The sequence below is a fragment of the Embiotoca jacksoni genome, unplaced genomic scaffold, assembly GCF_022577435.1.
Source record: "Embiotoca jacksoni isolate LCO1_2020_lvr unplaced genomic scaffold, fEmbJac1.0.p SCAF_7, whole genome shotgun sequence".
NCBI lineage: Eukaryota > Metazoa > Chordata > Actinopteri > Embiotocidae > Embiotoca > Embiotoca jacksoni.
This window is the reverse complement of record NW_027185425.1, coordinates 10,722,421-10,740,601: the sequence shown is the minus strand read 5'-3', so window position 1 is coordinate 10,740,601 and position 18,181 is coordinate 10,722,421. Positions and strand designations below refer to the sequence as shown.

Genomic DNA, 18,181 nt, shown 5'->3' with positions numbered 1-18,181 from the left:
GCAATGTGACTGTGAAGTGGTGATAAATCACTACACTGTGGAAGATATTTAATTGGCAATATGGATCTTAAAGCTTGAGGACAATTGAGATCATTAATAAGCAGAAAAGCTGAAATGTACGTTTTGTTCTGCCCGGAGATCATTCCTGCTATCATTTAGGACATAAAACTATTTAATCACCGTGCATTAGCATATGGAGTCTACCTGCATGTGGGCTGGTATAGGCCCTTCTGACCGCCGGTTATCCAGAGTGTTACTGTAATTATGCAAGAGCTGTTTCTGTCTGGTTTGCAATTATGAGACTGTGGTCACTGTCATTATAGCATACCACATATAATGCAGATATATTGAAGAGATTTTCTTTATATCCTAACACACTCTAGTTAAATTAAACAACCCAATCCTCATTATTAATTTTTTTTAACAAAAAAAAATAAACAAAATTGCAGTTTATCTCGGCTCAGGTACTGGTTAGTTTCAAGGACATTTAAATATCCAATAAATTATGCATTATTATTTATAATTCCAATGCAGTGTGTGGCAGACTTTATATTATTCATGTCATAGATTTATGCGAAAGTAGGAAGAATACATATTTTTAACATTTAAAGAATATAAGTTATTGTTAAAACAATGTCCTCCCATCTTCTGTTATGTTGAAGGCCATAAGATTTGCAGCTATCAGTGCGTGCAGACCTTTCTACACAACTCTTCGAGGATCTCAGTTTCTTTTTCTTTCTACGTCCGTCTACCTCTCCTCCTCTTGTAGTGCGTAGACACTCATTCAATCAATTAATCAAACTTTATTTCTATGGCACAAGTCAAACACATCAAATGCAACTCTTAAGTGTGTGTGTACAGTAGAACAGGTATTAAAGGTCCACAGGGAGGCATTATCTGTTTTAGCTATCAACAAATCTGATGCTAACCTCCTCCCTGTCTCTGTCCCCTGTCTCTGCTCATCTCTCTCCCCCCCTGCCTCTCTCTCCCACTCTGTCTCTCTCGATCTATCCAGCTCTATGTGGCGGGGACGTTAGAGGTCCCTGGGGAACCATCCTTAGTCCCGGCTATCCAGACAGCTACCCTTCATCTCTCAACTGTACCTGGACCGTTGAAGTCAGCCACGGGAAAGGCAAGAGGCACACACCGATTCACAGTCCTTAATACGGAGAGACAGAGTGAGAGACAGTCCCAAGTCACACAGCAAGCTCAGTGGCTCAGCTGCTGCCGTACTGTAACCACAAACTTGAAATAGTTTTTAGTCTTCTGCGGTTTATTCAGAGGTCCGTATTCAAGTAGTAGGACCATTTATAGAGAGCATTTAAGTAAAACACACGTTTTGTTCAATGTCATTATGATGATAACAATTTAAGATTTGTGTCTACTGTTATCACATTGTAAAAATGATTCATACAGATTATATTGAGGCGCATGAATCAGAACAAAAAACAAAACTTCTTATGTACCTTCAAACTCATCCTGTGTTTGTGTCTCAAACAGGAGTCCAGTTTCAGTTCAATTCTTTTCATCTGGAGGACCAACACGACTACCTCTTGGTTACCGAGAACGGGAGTTTCCTGCAATCACTGGCTCGCCTGACCGGCAACGAGTTGCCTAGCAACATCAATGCTGGTCTCTATGGCAACTTCAAAGCCCAGCTACGATTCATCTCTGACTTTTCCATTTCATACGAAGGCTTCAACATAACTTTCTCCGGTAATTTACTTAAATGTTTACGCACTTATCCCGGATTCAATTTAGCCTCAGTTTAGTCAAGTCAAGAAGTTGATTTGACTCTTAATTCACATTCTGACACAGTAATGCTGTAAGTGGTGGATTTACTAAACAGTTAAGCAGGACTTCTACCAGGATCAGCCTACAAACTGGTACAAGGAGGATCTAAGACAACACTCTGAAATTATAGCTTCTCTTTAAAGAGAAGCGAGCAGAGCAACATTTCTACCAGAACAGGTAATTACTTTTTCCTAAATAGAATCTAGTAAATTATAAGTCAGCTCTACTTCAAACTGCTACGCTCCTAAAGATATGTCATGAAACGCATTTATGTGGCACCTTCTCACAGGGTGATTCTTAACAAGCCCTGATCAGAGGTTCACTGTGACTTTCTGGTGAAACAAGGCTGAAGTGCATTAATGTATGTGGGTCCCTGACCTTGCAGAGCTCTGAAATGGTCAGAGATTTTGATTTGACGATCATAAAATTATGATTCTGATTGCTAGCCATCCAAATCTTAATTTAGGTTTAGGCCATTATCAAAATAGACATTTATGTATGTCCTATATTTTATTTATTTTTTTGGTTAATGTCATGCATAATTGAAACAGTTGTGCTACAGTGTACAGTACATTAAAAGAGTCACTGGACCCAGTCCAATAATTCTGCATGTATTGCCACAACCTGTGTAGAAGTTTGCACCATGCTGAATTACAGCTTGGTGGTCACTGAAGTACAACAGGTTGTGGTCAGTGTTTGAAGAGATTTGTGCTGCATCTTTCAACCGAGTGACTGTCTGGAGGCCGGTTTAGGCATGCTTTCCCTCCATCAAATATCTGGTGTGGAGTTACCTTTTAAAGCTTGAAATGTTTTCTCAAAATAAAACATATTCAATGCAAACAAAATGGGATCCAAAACTAAGCCTTGTGGAACACCACAATTCAGATTATAGTCACAGGGCTGACACTGAGATATTCAAAAAGCATTTTAGAAATTGCCCTGCAGTCTAGTTTTGGGGCAGAGAAAGGTTAAGGTTTGTTTTTTGACGAGTAAAAGCTCTAACGTTTTAAATGTGCAGTTGCGTGGCCAGATTCTTTATGCCAACTTTTTACATCTTAGCTGTTTTTATTCAGTGATTCACTTCTTGAAACTGTGTTTTCTCGGGTTAAATATGAACAATACAAAACTTTTGCCGTGTTAAGTGAATTTTTAACACTCTTGAAACTGACATTTCACCCTTGGCTTCAAGGATTTTCTTTAAAATCTCATAAATTGCTGAAGAAATAAACCTGAACAGCTGACAGAGGTTATGCAACATTGGACTACTGTAAATGCAATTCAACATTAAACAGTGCCAGAAGAAAAAAAAAAAAAAAAAAAGAAGATTTATTTCTTATAGCCTTAGTGGTTATGTTTGGAACATTTTTACAAATTACAAATGCAATCCCAAACCATGGCTGCATTTGACTCCTTGCATGTTTGAGAGTTACTAATTCTCTAAAGAAGATTCAGTGTGATGAATCAGATCCAATTTAATATTTCATGCGGCATGGAGAGACGGAGCCTAACTCTTTGAAGGACTCATAGAGTCTTGCACTCTATACCATGAGTGAAAATGTTGATGTATTTTGGGGCTTCGTCAACACAACACCATCAGACTACCTCACAATTCAAACATAAAAGTTACTTGAGCACAACCAAATTAATACATTTACTCCCATAGCTAAGATGTTTCTTTGCCCACACTTTACTTAACACCACTCTCTTCTTATAAGAAAGAAAGAGATAAGGAAAAGAATTAAGAAAAAAAAATCTAGTCTTAGTACAAGCACTTTGGCCCCTCATAAGCAATAACCTCTGCCCGACTTCCCTTTCAGAGCACCTTCACTGACTCGGGAATAAAAGAACACTTGAGTTTAGGTCTGCCCTGAGGGCCATTTTACCTCCTCCCATATTCACAAGCTGATACTCAGAAACTTGTACATGGGATGTGTCCCCACGGATTTGAGTTCCCAATTTCAGCATACTCAACATGCTGTATCCTCCAGCAGCACGCTCTAAGATACACATCACATCATCAGTTGTAGCCCACTGAAAATACATCTCCTGCTGCACCTTAGACACAAACTCGACCAGTTCAATTCAGGACAAGTTGGAGTCAACTCAGACTCACAACTTGTGTAACAAGTGTTCACACCTGTGCTTAAGTTGTCTTTTAATGGCCTGGCCATGAAGTCTTTGCATTTTTCAGCTAATATTAAATGATTATGGTGTTGGCCTGATTTAAGTTATTAGAGTGGATCTTTTTGAACTCTCAGAGTGATGGGAATTGATTTACTGAATTACCACTCTTCGGAGAAGATTATCCTGACATGCCATAATTTCTCATTTACTCTAACAGCACTCATACCACACTTACAAAAATCAAATAAGTGACATATTTTAAGCATATATGCAATGTATGTACTGTACATGGTAGACTGGCATACTATCTGCTCCTGGTTTCTAGTTAGAAGCATAGAAGGGGAAGGTTTCACAGTGTTGACTCATTGTACATTTTCTTTTCTATTCATGTATTTGATATGTATTCAATATTTTTTTTCCCTGCAGAATATACTTTGGAGCCATGCGAGGACCCTGGTATGCCTCGGTTCGGCGGGAGAAACGGCTACAGTTTTGGCGTTGGAGACACTTTGTCTTTTTCCTGCAATATGGGATACCGTCTAGAGGGGGCGCCAGAGTTAATCTGTCTGGGAGGCGGGCGGAGAATGTGGAGCGCTCCTTTACCGAGATGTGTTGGTGCGTGAAAATATTACTGTTGCGTTTGTTTTAATATCAGCACTGTTGTCAGGTTTCAACATTGGTCACCAAGCAAAGTAAATTGCAAATTGCTTACATGTTTTTTTCTATAAGTAAAACGCACCCATTCAAAGCTGTGATACAAACAACAGTATTAACCGAAAATAACTTTCATGCAGCAGTCTGTGTAAAAAACACATTTGAATTAATTGAATTTCAGCAGTAACAGTAAATGCCAATGATATTTCTGCAAAGTAAAACAGCAGCATGCAGACACTTTGGTCCTATTCACATTCCTGTATCGCCTCTTATAATTTAGATCGTTTTTTTTGTCAAGGAAATCCTCAAAAATATGACTGTGAATTTTTTAAACACTTGGAACAATTTATTATTTATCACGGTCTGAGATGTTGTTTTTCAAGACTGAAATGATGAAGGGAAGGCAGTTTCAGAAAGCATAAAGCATGAAAACAAATCAAACCTGTGGGGTGGGGGGGCCCACATCCAGTAAATATCCTTCATATGATAAATGAGCTATTTGAAAAGAAAACGTTGTGACGAGAACATGCCAAGCCATGGTGTAGCTGTTTGTCTTAAATGTTTCCATCTTGTATGATCAAATTTAAAGTAGGTCCATGCACAATATTGCCTCTAATAGAACATGATGTAACTGTAGCAGTATCCCACCTACTACACTGTCGTACATGCAACAGATCTTGTGTAACATGAAATTCAGGCAGTCTACGGGGATTACTCATTGAATCGTATGCTCTCGGCAACTTTCAAATTGCAGCAAAGATTTGAGTTGAAAATGTCTCACCTTGAATGGAAAATGTGCATTTATCCTGAATTGTATCAAATATTTAACTATTGCGTAGTTGCAAATAAAGACATTGGCTTTGAGGAATAATGAGTAAAATCATGGCTCTTTCAGTAGGGTTTTCAATTATGAGCTATCACACATACACACATATTAACAGTGTTTTCTCTTACAGAAAACATCTGTAACTGTAACTTGTAGTGAACAAAGATACACTCTGAAAACACACAAATGATCAACTTTGTGGCAACAGAGCAAGATGCTTGTAAACATATTGGCAAAAATGGCCGCATGGCCATTTTGAGTGGGTCGCCTGTGTTTGTGTGAGAAAAAAAAAATGGTTCAGGGAAAAAAACTTTGAAGGACAAACTTTTCCCATTATGTGGTGCATTATTCGTATGCTCCAGCGCTGCTCTGACAGTAAGAACCAGAATTAACGTCTCATCAGTAGTTAGCTCTCTTTCGAGCATTTCTTTTTACAAGGTTTTGGATTCGTCAAATTAGCTTTTTTATTTAATTCAAGATAAGTATGCCTTTTTATCTCATACTTCATACAGTTCAATGTTGATTCTTAAAACTTGATGACCATCGCCAGTTTAAACTTGTTTGAAAGCCTATGTTTCAAAATGTGTGTGCCTTTTATTTAATCGTGTTTTCTACTGTAGTTGCATTTTTGTTGGACTTTTCATTCATTTCATGTTTTTAGCAGTAGCCTAAAGTAGTGAATTAATGCACAATGTAGACATTGTGCATTAATTCAGTTTTTCCGTGAAATGTATCTGAATGGCTTAAAAATTTTAAAAGACTGTAGGTGGTGACTTACCAAGGAAAATTGTTTGTCCTGAAGCTCAAGCATTTGGGATGCATCGTTTTACAGGTACATGATATGGGGAAAACAGGTGCAGAAAGCCAGCTCCAGTTCTAGTAAAAAAAAATAAAAGCAGTGTATACCTTTTCAATTTCAGATTATATGTGAGAGCATTTTTTATTCCAGTTTTATTTTCAGCTTTGCATGATGTTTCTGGTGCCAGTGTGCACATCTTTGGTTCATTGTGATCAATGTGACAAAACTGATAATGCAAAGAGGTGGGAGTGGTGTTGTGTGTCGGTGTTCTGTTGTGTGGTGCAGTTTGCTATATTTAGTTCCAGTGCATTTAGTTGCATTGCTACACGATGTTGTACACAGCACTGAGGAGGAGGTGAAGAGGAGAGGAAAAGAGATAATAAAATAGCTACTGTAATATGTGCTCTTAAATTTGAACTACATGTAAACTTTGGATTGTTTAGTTGTATTTCTGCTGCCTAACTGTAGAAAAACACAAAGAGAGAGTGTTTTTTGTGTGATTTCAATTAATTAAGACATGTATTTAAATTATTGCTTCTGTGGGCTGTTTTTAATTCCAAACATATTGTTACTGTCCAGAAAGGATTTGCAGAGGCTTTTTTTTTTTTTACAGTATCAAACATGCCTTTGGCTTGTTTTTTGTCTACTCTTTTCTTATTTCTGGACATTATCTCTAGCTCTTTTGCTAATGGAAAGGAGACAGGGAAACGAGAGAAAAGAGGAACTGGAAAAAAAACAAAAAAAAAAGAGCAATAGAGAGAGGAGAAAAGAAAACTCGGGGGAAGCGGAAGAGGAAGGTTGATTGAAGTAGAGGAGGGTAAAGGAGGCACTATTCATAGAGTGGTAGAGAGAGAGAGAGAAAGTGCAAGAGTGCAGTAGTTAAAGAGGAAAGAGGGAGAGGGTGGAGAGGTAATTTTCTAAATGGAAACTATAGCAGGGTGATTTATTGACGATATGACAGCTGTAATATGACGATTACAACAGTACAGACACAGAGAGAGTGGGGAAAGGAGAGAAGGGAGAGGAAGTGAAAAGAAGAGGATAGGTACTTGGATACTGTTGATAAAGGGCACATATGAGAAGTGCAGAGAGCCGGTGTCTTTAGGTGAATTAGTTTCAGAATTTTACAACCTGCTCATTCTCCTAAACAGAAGGCAGTTTCTTCTCACGCACACAAACACGCAAGCACTCGTTAGAAGTACCCATCCATTTAGTGGATAAAAAGATTTGTCTTATGTTGGATAAAAATATCTTATCACTTATCACTTTGAGGATAACTGCTCGTACAATGTTGGCAAAAACTTTGACTATAACCGAACAACTTCAAAAAGTCAGAGGAGGCCGGATTTGGTTTATCAAATAAAAGTTTCAAACACAGTGACATTTTGTGACATAACAAAACATTCTGCCCATAGTGGCACCACATCATTATAATACTCCTATATATAATATTATAATATTAAACCGGGTCTTTTTTTTTTAATGCTCTGCTTTCTCTTTTCAGCGGAGTGTGGCTCTTCAGTTATAAATAATGAAGGGATACTGCTCTCCCCGAACTACCCAATGAACTACGACAACAACCACGAGTGCATCTACAGCATTCAGGTACTAAATGTTAACATCTTTTAATATGCAGAAAAAGTGTTTTTATTGAATGAAATAATGGCTCGTTGAGCCTTGACATTATTTAAGAGAGGTTAATAGAGACTCTCGAAACTCCATGTTGGGGCAAATGTTAAGAATCACTATGAAAGTTTGTGGAGTTTGCCAGCCATCTTCAAACTTGTGTGAGTGCATGTTTTCCGCTATGCTGGTCAGGAAAGCTAATTTGGATTTCACGTTGACTCCAGGTGCAAGCTGGGAAAGGCATCAACATCTCTGCTAGAACCTTTCATCTCGCCCAGGGCGATATACTCAAGGTAAGCACACACACTCTCTCTCTCTCTCTCACACACACACACACACACACACACACACACACACACACACACACACACACACGTATCCTTGTATTTTATGTCTTTGTGGGGATTATGTGGGGGACTATCATTGCCATAATGCCTTCCCAAGCCCCTTACCCTAACCTTAACCATCACAATTAATCCTAACTTAAACCTAACTAACCCTTAACACTAAAACCTTAACCTTTAACCCCATTTTGGTCTTCATAAAGTAGTCGAACCCCACAACCTGAGAAGGCTCTCGTTTTTTTGACCCCACAAATAGATAGAAAAACAAGGCTCACCACACATATTTGTGGAGTCCCATGTCATTCTTCTTGCCCGATATCTGTGTCTAACACTGCTCAGTCATCATTCAAAAAAAAAATCTGTTCCTGTTTGGTCCTTATGTGTGTCGCATGACGAGTGCATTGTGCTGTTATTACAGATTCACGACGGTAAAGACAACACAGCCCACGTTCTTGGAGCATTCACTGGGTCTTCCATGTTGGGCCTGACGCTGATTTCCACTTCAAATCATCTCTGGCTGGAATTTTACAGCGATGCGGAAAATACAGGGGAAGGATTCAAGCTGGTGTACTCAAGTAAGTTTATGGTTAACTCATCGAAACAGTTTAAACGTTTTACTTTCACATGCTCTAATGTTGTTGAATCTATAGTAACAAAATGTTACATAATTCAAAGTTCAGCTCCCATTAAGAATGTGCTGTATACAAAACATAGGTTTATCACGGTAAATAAAAAATGTATTGGATTGCCAATACATTTGTAATTTTCCCAACAGCAACATACTGTACGTTTTTATCAACCTTGAGTAGGTGTAGGTGACTAAAAAATAAAAAAGGATACATAAACTGTGGATTTTCATGTTGAAATCTTGAATCTTTCAGTGGAATACAGAAAACATGTAGATCACTATCACACTTTGTACAATGACAGAAATGTAAAATTAAATGTTAACACATGCTGTTAAATTTATGTCATTGCTCAAATCACAATGTTTTATTTACAGTGTTGGGAAGGTTACTTTTGAACTGTAATAGGTTACAAATAACTAGTTACCCTATTAAAAATGTAATAAGTAATGTAACTATTTTAATAGTTTAATAGTAATGTGAATTATTATATCTGATTACTTTTTGATAATTCATGTTTTAAACTGGTCGATAAAACTGAAAATCCCTAAAAAATAAATTTAAACAAGACTGCTTACTCAACACTAATTACTGTCAGACTTTAGCTAACAGTTTTTTTTTTAATATAACTTAAATTAAGATTGGAATATTTTGATTGTAAAGCAAAATCACCAAAACAAATCACAAGTATGTAGATCACAAATGACTGCAGTAAATAATTTTTTTTCTCAGAACCTCAAACCAAGTCGACATTCAGGTCGACTTCATGCTGAGTGATGACAGAACTGTCAACAGGGCTGCGTACTGTTCACAGGGTTTTGACACTGGTTCTTGGATGAATCTTTTTTAAAAACCTCTGTCTTATCCAACAACATGGTCGACGGGCCTGGCATGGTTGGTTGGAGCAGGGCACATGGATTTAATGCCAACGAGAGGCGGTGAAAATTCAAACAAGAGAACCAAACAAGGCTCAAAATTTGAGCATTTGCTGCCAAGTGAATGGAGCCTGTCTAGACATAGACTGAAGGCATTCCTGCACGCAGGAAAGATGCAAAGCAACAGAATGAATATTAGATTCTACATTTAAGCTTTGTACAGAAAATAATATATTCAGATGTAACCCCTTTATGATCACCAAAATTTTGAATAGCAACTGTTATTTAGATACATATTGTACTAGCAGTGTTTACATTACATTTATTCTATAACTTGATTGCGTGCAAGTCGTTATTTCCCATGTTTATTTCACCTCCACTGAGTTCCATTATGATGAACTGTCACATCCTGAAGACAAAAAGGCCTGCTGCAAGTGTATTATTTAAAACTTTTAGCTATGAGCAGGTAAACAGAGCTGGAATGGACAAAGAGTAAAATCTCATTAGTATCTGAGTCACATCAGTTCAGCAGTTTAATGCCATGTGACGTGTCTCCTAATTCCTGACAAATGTAACATACTTACTGAATCAATTTAGCTCTAAATGGTTCTCATTTGTGAAACCATCACAGAACCGACTGTGAATTCCACCACTGAGATGATCACAAGAAACTTGTCACGTTTGATTAACAAAGCTCTCGGAGAGCTCTGATTTCATCGTGGGATGGGGTGGTAAAGGTGTGTTCTGATGTTCACCAAAGCACGCCCACCTTTGTCACTGCCCTCTTAGATGCATGGTTGGAATTAGAAAATCTAATTGTTTAAATGGAGTCATGCAGGATGATAGCACAGCATGATTTGCGGAGCGCTTTGAAGTTGTATTGTCTCTGTGCTGCGTGAGGCGAGTGGCGAATTACTTACTTACACCTCTGCACCTTCCTCATACGTTTGTCGGTAGAAGCTATTTTGGCATATAAAACAAAAGACATGGGCTCAAAGAAGACTGCAGCTGCGTTTTTGTGTTTGTGGTACAATGCCTCACTGTGTTTGTAGTTATATTTGATGTGGAGGCTGTAATACAATAAGAACTCTTGAGATGTGCTTCAGTGAATAATTCATGGTGGTTTGTTTTATTATACATGTCTAACAAACAGGGAGTAATTTCGGATGGGCAACATCACACTAGATGTTAGGATGATGACAGATGTGTTTACGTTGCTCAGTGGTAAAACTGCTGCTTTCCAAATGGCCATTTTTAAGGATTTAGACATGCACCTACTGCAGTCTGCCAGGAGATAACTCAAATCCCGCCGCACCTCGTCTTCCAGGTAATGCCGTTGATCAAATCCTGGTTATGGTCTTATAAGGATAAGCTATTTATATTTCCATTCATATCCCATGCTCCAAAATTGTGCACAAACTGAATATTTCAAATATTACCATGGAAACTGAGCTAAGACAGACTGAAAAAAACAACCTAAAATTGGATAAGGTGTGTACATGCTCCAGTATCACTCCTAATAAAGGTATGTCTCATGTATCTTTTTCAGTTTTTTTTATTAAATCGGGATGAGAACTTAACATGATCTGTGATATGAAGAACCTCGTAAACAGAATACCTAAGTGGGCCAGATATTAAGGGAATATTGCTTTGCATAAAAATAAAACTAATTCACTTTTCACTTGTGAGTCTCAGATCTCACCTCATGACTATTTTAAAAAGTACACACTGTAAAGATCATTGTCTTTTTTTCTCTCTATCTCTCTAGGCTTTGAGTTGTCTCACTGTGAGGACCCAGGGGTGCCTCAGTTTGGCTTCAAGGTCAACGACCAAGGTCATTTCTCTGGGAGCAGCATCACATACAGATGTGAGCCCGGATACACTCTACACGGAGCATCCACGCTGAAGTGTATGACGGGTGAAAGGAGGGCCTGGGATAACCCTCTGCCTTCCTGTATAGGTACGTCCCTCTCTATGTGAAGCCATTTTCACTGAAAAAAGAGGTGTATTGAAAAGACACACAAAAGCATGTGCTTACACATTGTGTTTTGAACGTTGAATAATGCTCTTTAATACGCTTGAGAGGGGGGGGGGCAAACAGGGTTCATAGATGCCTTGACTTTCAATAGTATTGCTGCATTTTGTTCTGTGTGGTGTGTTCTTAACCTTTCTATCTCTCACATTTGCACAAAAAATAAATAAGCGCACAATGTATCCAATGAACAAACATCAACATAATCAGAAAGTTAGAAAGTACTGTTGTCAAGCTTGAATGTTTATTTATCCACAACTCAGCTGGTGCGCACACACCTTTTAAATAGCAAACAGCATTGCTGTTGTACATCTGGCTCCATTATACAGCGCAAAGTGACGTGATGCGTTATGCAAAATTCATGCAGTAATCTGGAAAGAAAACAGATGGGGGGGCCAATTTTCTGTGGAGTCACTTTCTTCATCTTCTCAGGACATCACACACTGCGGTAGTTTTAGAGTCTCAATGAAGAGCCTATTTATTCAGGATTACACCACCTGGACTCCCTCTGCCCAGCTGATGCATTTCCTCTCCCACAGTGGGGCAATTTCCTTTCTGTTTCTAGAGATTGCCCTCATGTTTCCCCCGCACTCATACAAACACACATAAATCCAACCTCTATCTATTATATTTGTTTTCGGCTTGTTTTGAACCTCTGTTTATCACACTCTTATTCTATGAAGTGCTAAGTGACAAACCTGTTTGTAAGAATTGCTCCATGAAACAAATTTTAATCGATCTGGTTTTTGCTACAGAATACTAAATCAAAGCAATCTCTCTTTTAGGGAAACATTAAAACATGCCCAAAGGCAACTCCCTTTTGAGTATTGACACCTCTCTAAATATTAAATTATAACATCATTGCCTTTTTAATTCATTTTCCAAAGCTTCAAACTGATGGGAAATTATGACACCACAGTCCGAATATCAATGTCACCAAATCAATAACAGTCTTTCAGTAGCGGTGCAGTTTCAGGCCTCCAGATCTCACTCACTCACTCACACACACACACACACACACACACACACACACACACACACACACACACACACACACACACACACACACACACACACACACACATCCTCACATCGGTATGTGATACCTAAAATACTTTGATTTTTATTATTTGGATTTTATTTGGTTAGACTGTCCCAGTAAGTATTTGGTTGAATGATGATGATCTTCAACTTAAACCCAAACAAATGCTAATCTATACAAACTTTGTATTACAAAGGGTCAAACAAAATGGCTTCTGCAGCTGCTGCCCCTCATGGCAGCCATAAGCATCACAGCCAGCCCACTGTTTTAAGGACTTTTCTTCCTTCATTGCTGCTTCTGAACTTTCTGATTTTGGATTCAGCTTAATAAGTCTCTTTCCTTCTCAATATCAATAATGAAATACTCATAAAACCACTGGCTGAAATTCTCTGACTTTATATTTTTGCAGTGACACACTGTGACCTCATCTAACCTCTAGTCTTAATATTATATTTCTTATTATTATTACTCGTGGTGTTTCCTTCTTTACCCCCTCGGTTCTCTCCTTTTTCTTTCTCTTTTTCCTGTTCTCTCTCCATCTTCTCTACGTTCCAACTCCTAATATTGCTCCTGTTACCCAAGATAATGTATTCCAGTGATGAAGGGAGGGGAGCCTGAGGGAGGAGGAACATGGAGAGGGAGGAAAAGCAGAGAGGGGATGGAGATTGTGAAAATATATAACCGAGAGAGACAAAGAGAGAACGGGGAATTATTTTCTGTTATATAATGTGTGGTGATTTCTTTAGGGAGGAATGCAGAATCAGCACTTTGTCTCCTCTTCCTCCCCTCCTCTTTTCGGCTCTCCTCTTTATCTTCTGTGGGTGAGAAAGATGGTAAGGTGCAGAGGATGAGAGTTCGCTTCTTTCTTAATCCATTCATCTCCGTGTTGATCGTTTAATCACTGCGCAGTGGCTCACTGAGGTGCACCAAGTGGAGCCGATTGCCTTGATAAACAATCGCCACAGACAGATAAATGGTGGACTTGTCATACTTTAAGTTCACACTAAAATGCACGCAGACACAGACATCTATTGGCCATTTGGTTGGGCTGCAGTGTTGGGTTAGTACCATCACAATTGTGCTTATCAAATGTAGAGTATGTTCATATTAGACCTTTATTGTCTCTTCTCTGCGTTCGATGCCTGTAGCGGAGTGCGGTGGTCGCTTTAAGGGTGAATCTTCAGGACGGATTCTCTCCCCTGGATACCCTTTTCCCTACGACAATAACCTGCGCTGCACCTGGACCATTGAGGTGGACTCAGGAAATATTGTAAGGTACAGTAAACCTCCTGAAGCCCTCCCATTATTAAAGATCCCCTCTGGACAGGAATTGAGATGTGCAAAAATAATCACTTGGAACAAGGATGTGTGTCTGATACAAAAAGAAAGGGTTCAATTATCTCATCAAACTTCTCAGACGTCTAATCCTTCTCCCTCATTAAATATTCTCATGAATACGCAAATGTGTTTAATTTCTAAAGTTGATCTGCTGGACTGAAAATGTATCATACTTTACTGTAAAGTCCATTCTGGATCCATGTTTCCACATGACATTTGTAAATTTAATAGTGGACAAAGATCAGCTTCTCAACTATTTGTGATGTCACCGGTCATGGTCGTACGTCGGCCCCTTAAAACCGAGTTTTCACTGAGAAACTTTTCTTTTTAGCCGATGAATGTGAAAACAGCCTTTTACTTTTAAGCTCTGCACATACATCATTCAATACAGTGCAGCTTTAAGTGCATCAACAAAAGAAAACGTTTTCTTAACTGCATTGGAGGACTTTAAAGTCAAAATGTCAGTGTCATTCATTTTAGTGCCCACGTTAAGACTTTTGTACATCATGAGGATATTTTTTTTTTCTTCAGTAAAATAAGAATTATAATTCAAATTTGAGTTAGAGTATGGATTGGCAATTTATGTTCTGTAACTGTTTTTTATGTACCTGGGTATGATGATAAAAATATAAAAGTATTGTCCATCCATAAATCCATCAATTTTGAATGCTTATCTGGGGTCAGGTCATGGTCGCAAGTTAGCCCAGCGACAACTTTTTTTGATAATAATTATATACAATTATTTCATACAAATGATGAATAACATCAATTTAAAAAAGGTTCTTTGCAGTCGATTCATAAAAAAAATGTGTGAAGTTCCAAAAGACTGAAGCAGACTTTGATTAAATATTTTCTAATTCAATGAAATACTAATGTTCATACTGGTGACAATCTTTTTTTTTTTTTTTTATCTCAAATTACAGTCTTCAGTTCTTGGCCTTTGACACGGAGGCAAGCCATGACATGCTGAAGGTTTGGGATGGACCCCCGGAGAATGAAATGTCCTTGGCAGAGCTGAGTGGGTCTCTGCTCCCCGAGGGAATCCACTCGACACTGAACACGGTCACCGTCCAGTTTGAGACCGACTTTTACATCAGCAAGTCAGGATTTGCTATTCAGTTCTCCAGTAAGTGATGCCTACAAATATAAACATTAAAAGAATAACAAGAGTTGTGATCTAAAAGTATCATTTACTGTTGTTCAGTCTATCTCTTTTGATATTCAGTTAATGTTTTGAACAGTTTGTCTTGTATGTGTGTCTATATGCATTAACGACTAGACTGAGTGGGCCGCCAAATTATGATTAATTCAGAAAATATTATATTTTTCAAGTGGATTTACAAGTGACTAAAAACATGAATTTCAATTTTTCACATAATTGTGAGAGAATCAAAATTTGCATAATTATTTTCCTTAAAAAACCTCACTTAATCAGCCAGAAATTATCTTTGCAGATATTTCATAACAGATTATAGTTAATACATATTTAAATTAGTGCTGTTTTTAGACAGGGTTGTGCACTGGGTTAAAGCATTAGCCTAATAAGCCATAGATTTCTGGTGTGACACAGTTTTTATGTAATTTCTCTCCTCTTTCTCCTCTATTCCCCATTTCGTCCCCTTCCCCTATCTGTCCAGGCTCAGTAGCTACTGCCTGCAGGGACCCGGGTGTACCGATGAACGGCAGCCGTAGTGGAGATGGCCGTGAGCCGGGGGATTCAGTGTCCTTTCAGTGTGACCCAGGATATGAGCTCCAGGGGGACGACAAAATAACCTGTATACAAGTGGATAACAGATACTACTGGCAGCCCAGCCCGCCTGTCTGCATAGGTGAAAAGTCCAGCCTCCATATATTCTATAGGGAAGCACAATAGATGTACTGCATATGCAGCACGAGTTATCCAGGGTTCAGTATCTAACCCAAGGACACATACTGTACTAGAGCTGTGTAAAAAAGATGTTTATTCTATTCCACATGTCTCCAAAGGATTGCTGTTGAATCAAGGAGAATATTAAAAAATAAAATAAGTAGGCATTTTGGGACTTTTTAAAATGGATGTACACCTTTGCTTGTGTTCATATTTTAGCTCCCTGTGGAGGAAACCTCACCGGCTCCAGTGGATTCATACTCTCTCCTAACTACCCACATCCCTACCCTCACTCCAAGGACTGTGATTGGCTCATTGCTGTCAACTCTGACTATGTCCTGTCTCTGGCCTTCATCGGGTAATCTGCAAGAGAGCTTCTACTATCCAGTCCAACTCAACTGCGATTTTTCAAACCTTATTTATCCAAGAGTTTCTTTACTAAACTCATGTTGCTGTACAATGAAATGACAGTGGAAGCCTTGTCCTAAATAAAGTGGCTAAGTTAAAGACATGAAAAGTTTCAAACTAACAGGCCAAAAGACTCGTTTTGCTTGTAGAAAATTAGTTTATTAATGAATTCACCAAAAACTTCAGTTCATTTTTGCTATTTTTGGACTCCTTTAGCCACTTACAAAAGAAAGTGACATACATTTGTATCTATGTGTGATAATAAAGGGCTTGTAACTGTGCTCATGTTTTTTACTGTATGAGATTTTGTAGAAGTACGATGTTATTTTTCTAGAAGTAGGAATTTAAAACTTTTAGTGCTAAAAATGCTTGGAAAATATATTCAGCTCTCATTACTTTCAGAAACGTACTGCACATGGTTTCTATGTTAAATAAACAAACAAAACCTCCTGCATACCATCACGTTCTTGGTCGACACGTTATCCTTGAATTTCATGTTCACACTTTTTTTCTTCTCTTCCCATCTGTGTTTTTCTTCGTCTGTCTGTAGCTTCAACATTGAGCCAAACTATGACTTCCTGTACATCTACGACGGTCCAGATAGCAACAGTCCTCTCATTGGCAGCTTCCAGGACAGCAAACTCCCAGAGCGGATAGAGAGCAGTTCAAATACCATGCATTTGGCATTCCGCAGTGATGGGTCTGTTTCGTACACTGGCTTTCACCTGGAATACAAAGGTAAAATATTCTGTCAATACTACTACCTTCACTAGGATGTGAATACTGATTGATTAATTCCGAAGATACTTTTTAAAAAGTAAATTGGCTCAAAAGGTCTTTTTATGATGAAAAGATATAAAAACTAAAAGCAGAAACACCTTCCAACTGGGAGGGTCAATGTTTGAAAAATAATTTTAATACACTCTGCTTGAAATAATTGCATCAGGGGCTTTTTCTGTCTTATCCGTTTTCAATAAAGAAGGTAACTTAGGAAAAAAAAACTCTTGAAGGTTTTCACTGTAAGCATGACAGAATATTTCACGTCTCTCATGATGACACGATGTATGTTTCGAAATATTTAATTTTCACACTTAAGTAAGTAGACTGCACACAATGCACATATGCAGCAAAGTGTCCCACACTGATGTCAGCGTGCATCATGCTGATTTTAAGATAAAAAGATGATTGCTTTCACCATAACGTCCCTGTTGAATTAGTGTCTGTTGAAATAGTCTGTCAGGAGGTGTGAGTTTGATTCACTTGCACAAAAGAATCAACACTGGCTTCATGTGTACTCAGGAATTAAGTCTTAAGTTGATGTGCGTGCGCAGTAATCTTTTGGGAGGGTGGCCAAAGCTGTAATTTACAAGGTCCATGTAGCATACAAAAGCTGAGGGACGAAGTTATCGTTCTTGTCCCATCTTGGCAAAGAGAGCTAAGTCAGACAGACTGTTAGAAAGGCCAACGCAATGCCTGCCTCATTTGATTATTGCAAGGGACTTAGTTATTATTAATTTGCCTTATTATAAATGTGTGCCTGTCGTCTTTTCTTTGCCTCATCCTCTCTCTAACTCACTCGGTCTCTTTCTCTCTGCCCAGCCAAGCTGAGGGAGTCTTGCTTCGACCCAGGTGTGGTTCTAAACGGGACCAGGCTGGGATCCGATTATAAACTTGGTTCCACTGTCACCTTCTACTGTGAAGCAGGATATGTTTTGCAGGTACAAACAGCAGGATGACTGATCGGTTGGCTGGCTGTGAGTTTGGTTGTTTGGTTAATTTAATGGTTGGGTGGTTCTTTTTCGGTTGGTTGGTTTGCTCGATGGATT

At 38.5% G+C, this 18,181-nt stretch overlaps 1 protein-coding gene across 1 annotated transcript in view; it reads left to right on the top strand.

Annotated features, from left to right (window-relative positions):
• Positions 1-18,181, top strand: part of LOC138214832 (CUB and sushi domain-containing protein 3-like) — a 337,499-nt gene that overhangs the window by 257,761 nt on the left and 61,557 nt on the right. Inside the window, 13 exon segments of the mRNA XM_069176654.1 lie at positions 1,016-1,132; positions 1,501-1,716; positions 4,345-4,533; positions 7,702-7,802; positions 8,048-8,116; positions 8,586-8,742; positions 11,437-11,628; positions 13,891-14,017; positions 15,004-15,206; positions 15,718-15,909; positions 16,167-16,305; positions 16,906-17,093; positions 17,955-18,073. Coding sequence (XP_069032755.1) covers positions 1,016-1,132; positions 1,501-1,716; positions 4,345-4,533; positions 7,702-7,802; positions 8,048-8,116; positions 8,586-8,742; positions 11,437-11,628; positions 13,891-14,017; positions 15,004-15,206; positions 15,718-15,909; positions 16,167-16,305; positions 16,906-17,093; positions 17,955-18,073 — 2,009 coding nt within the window.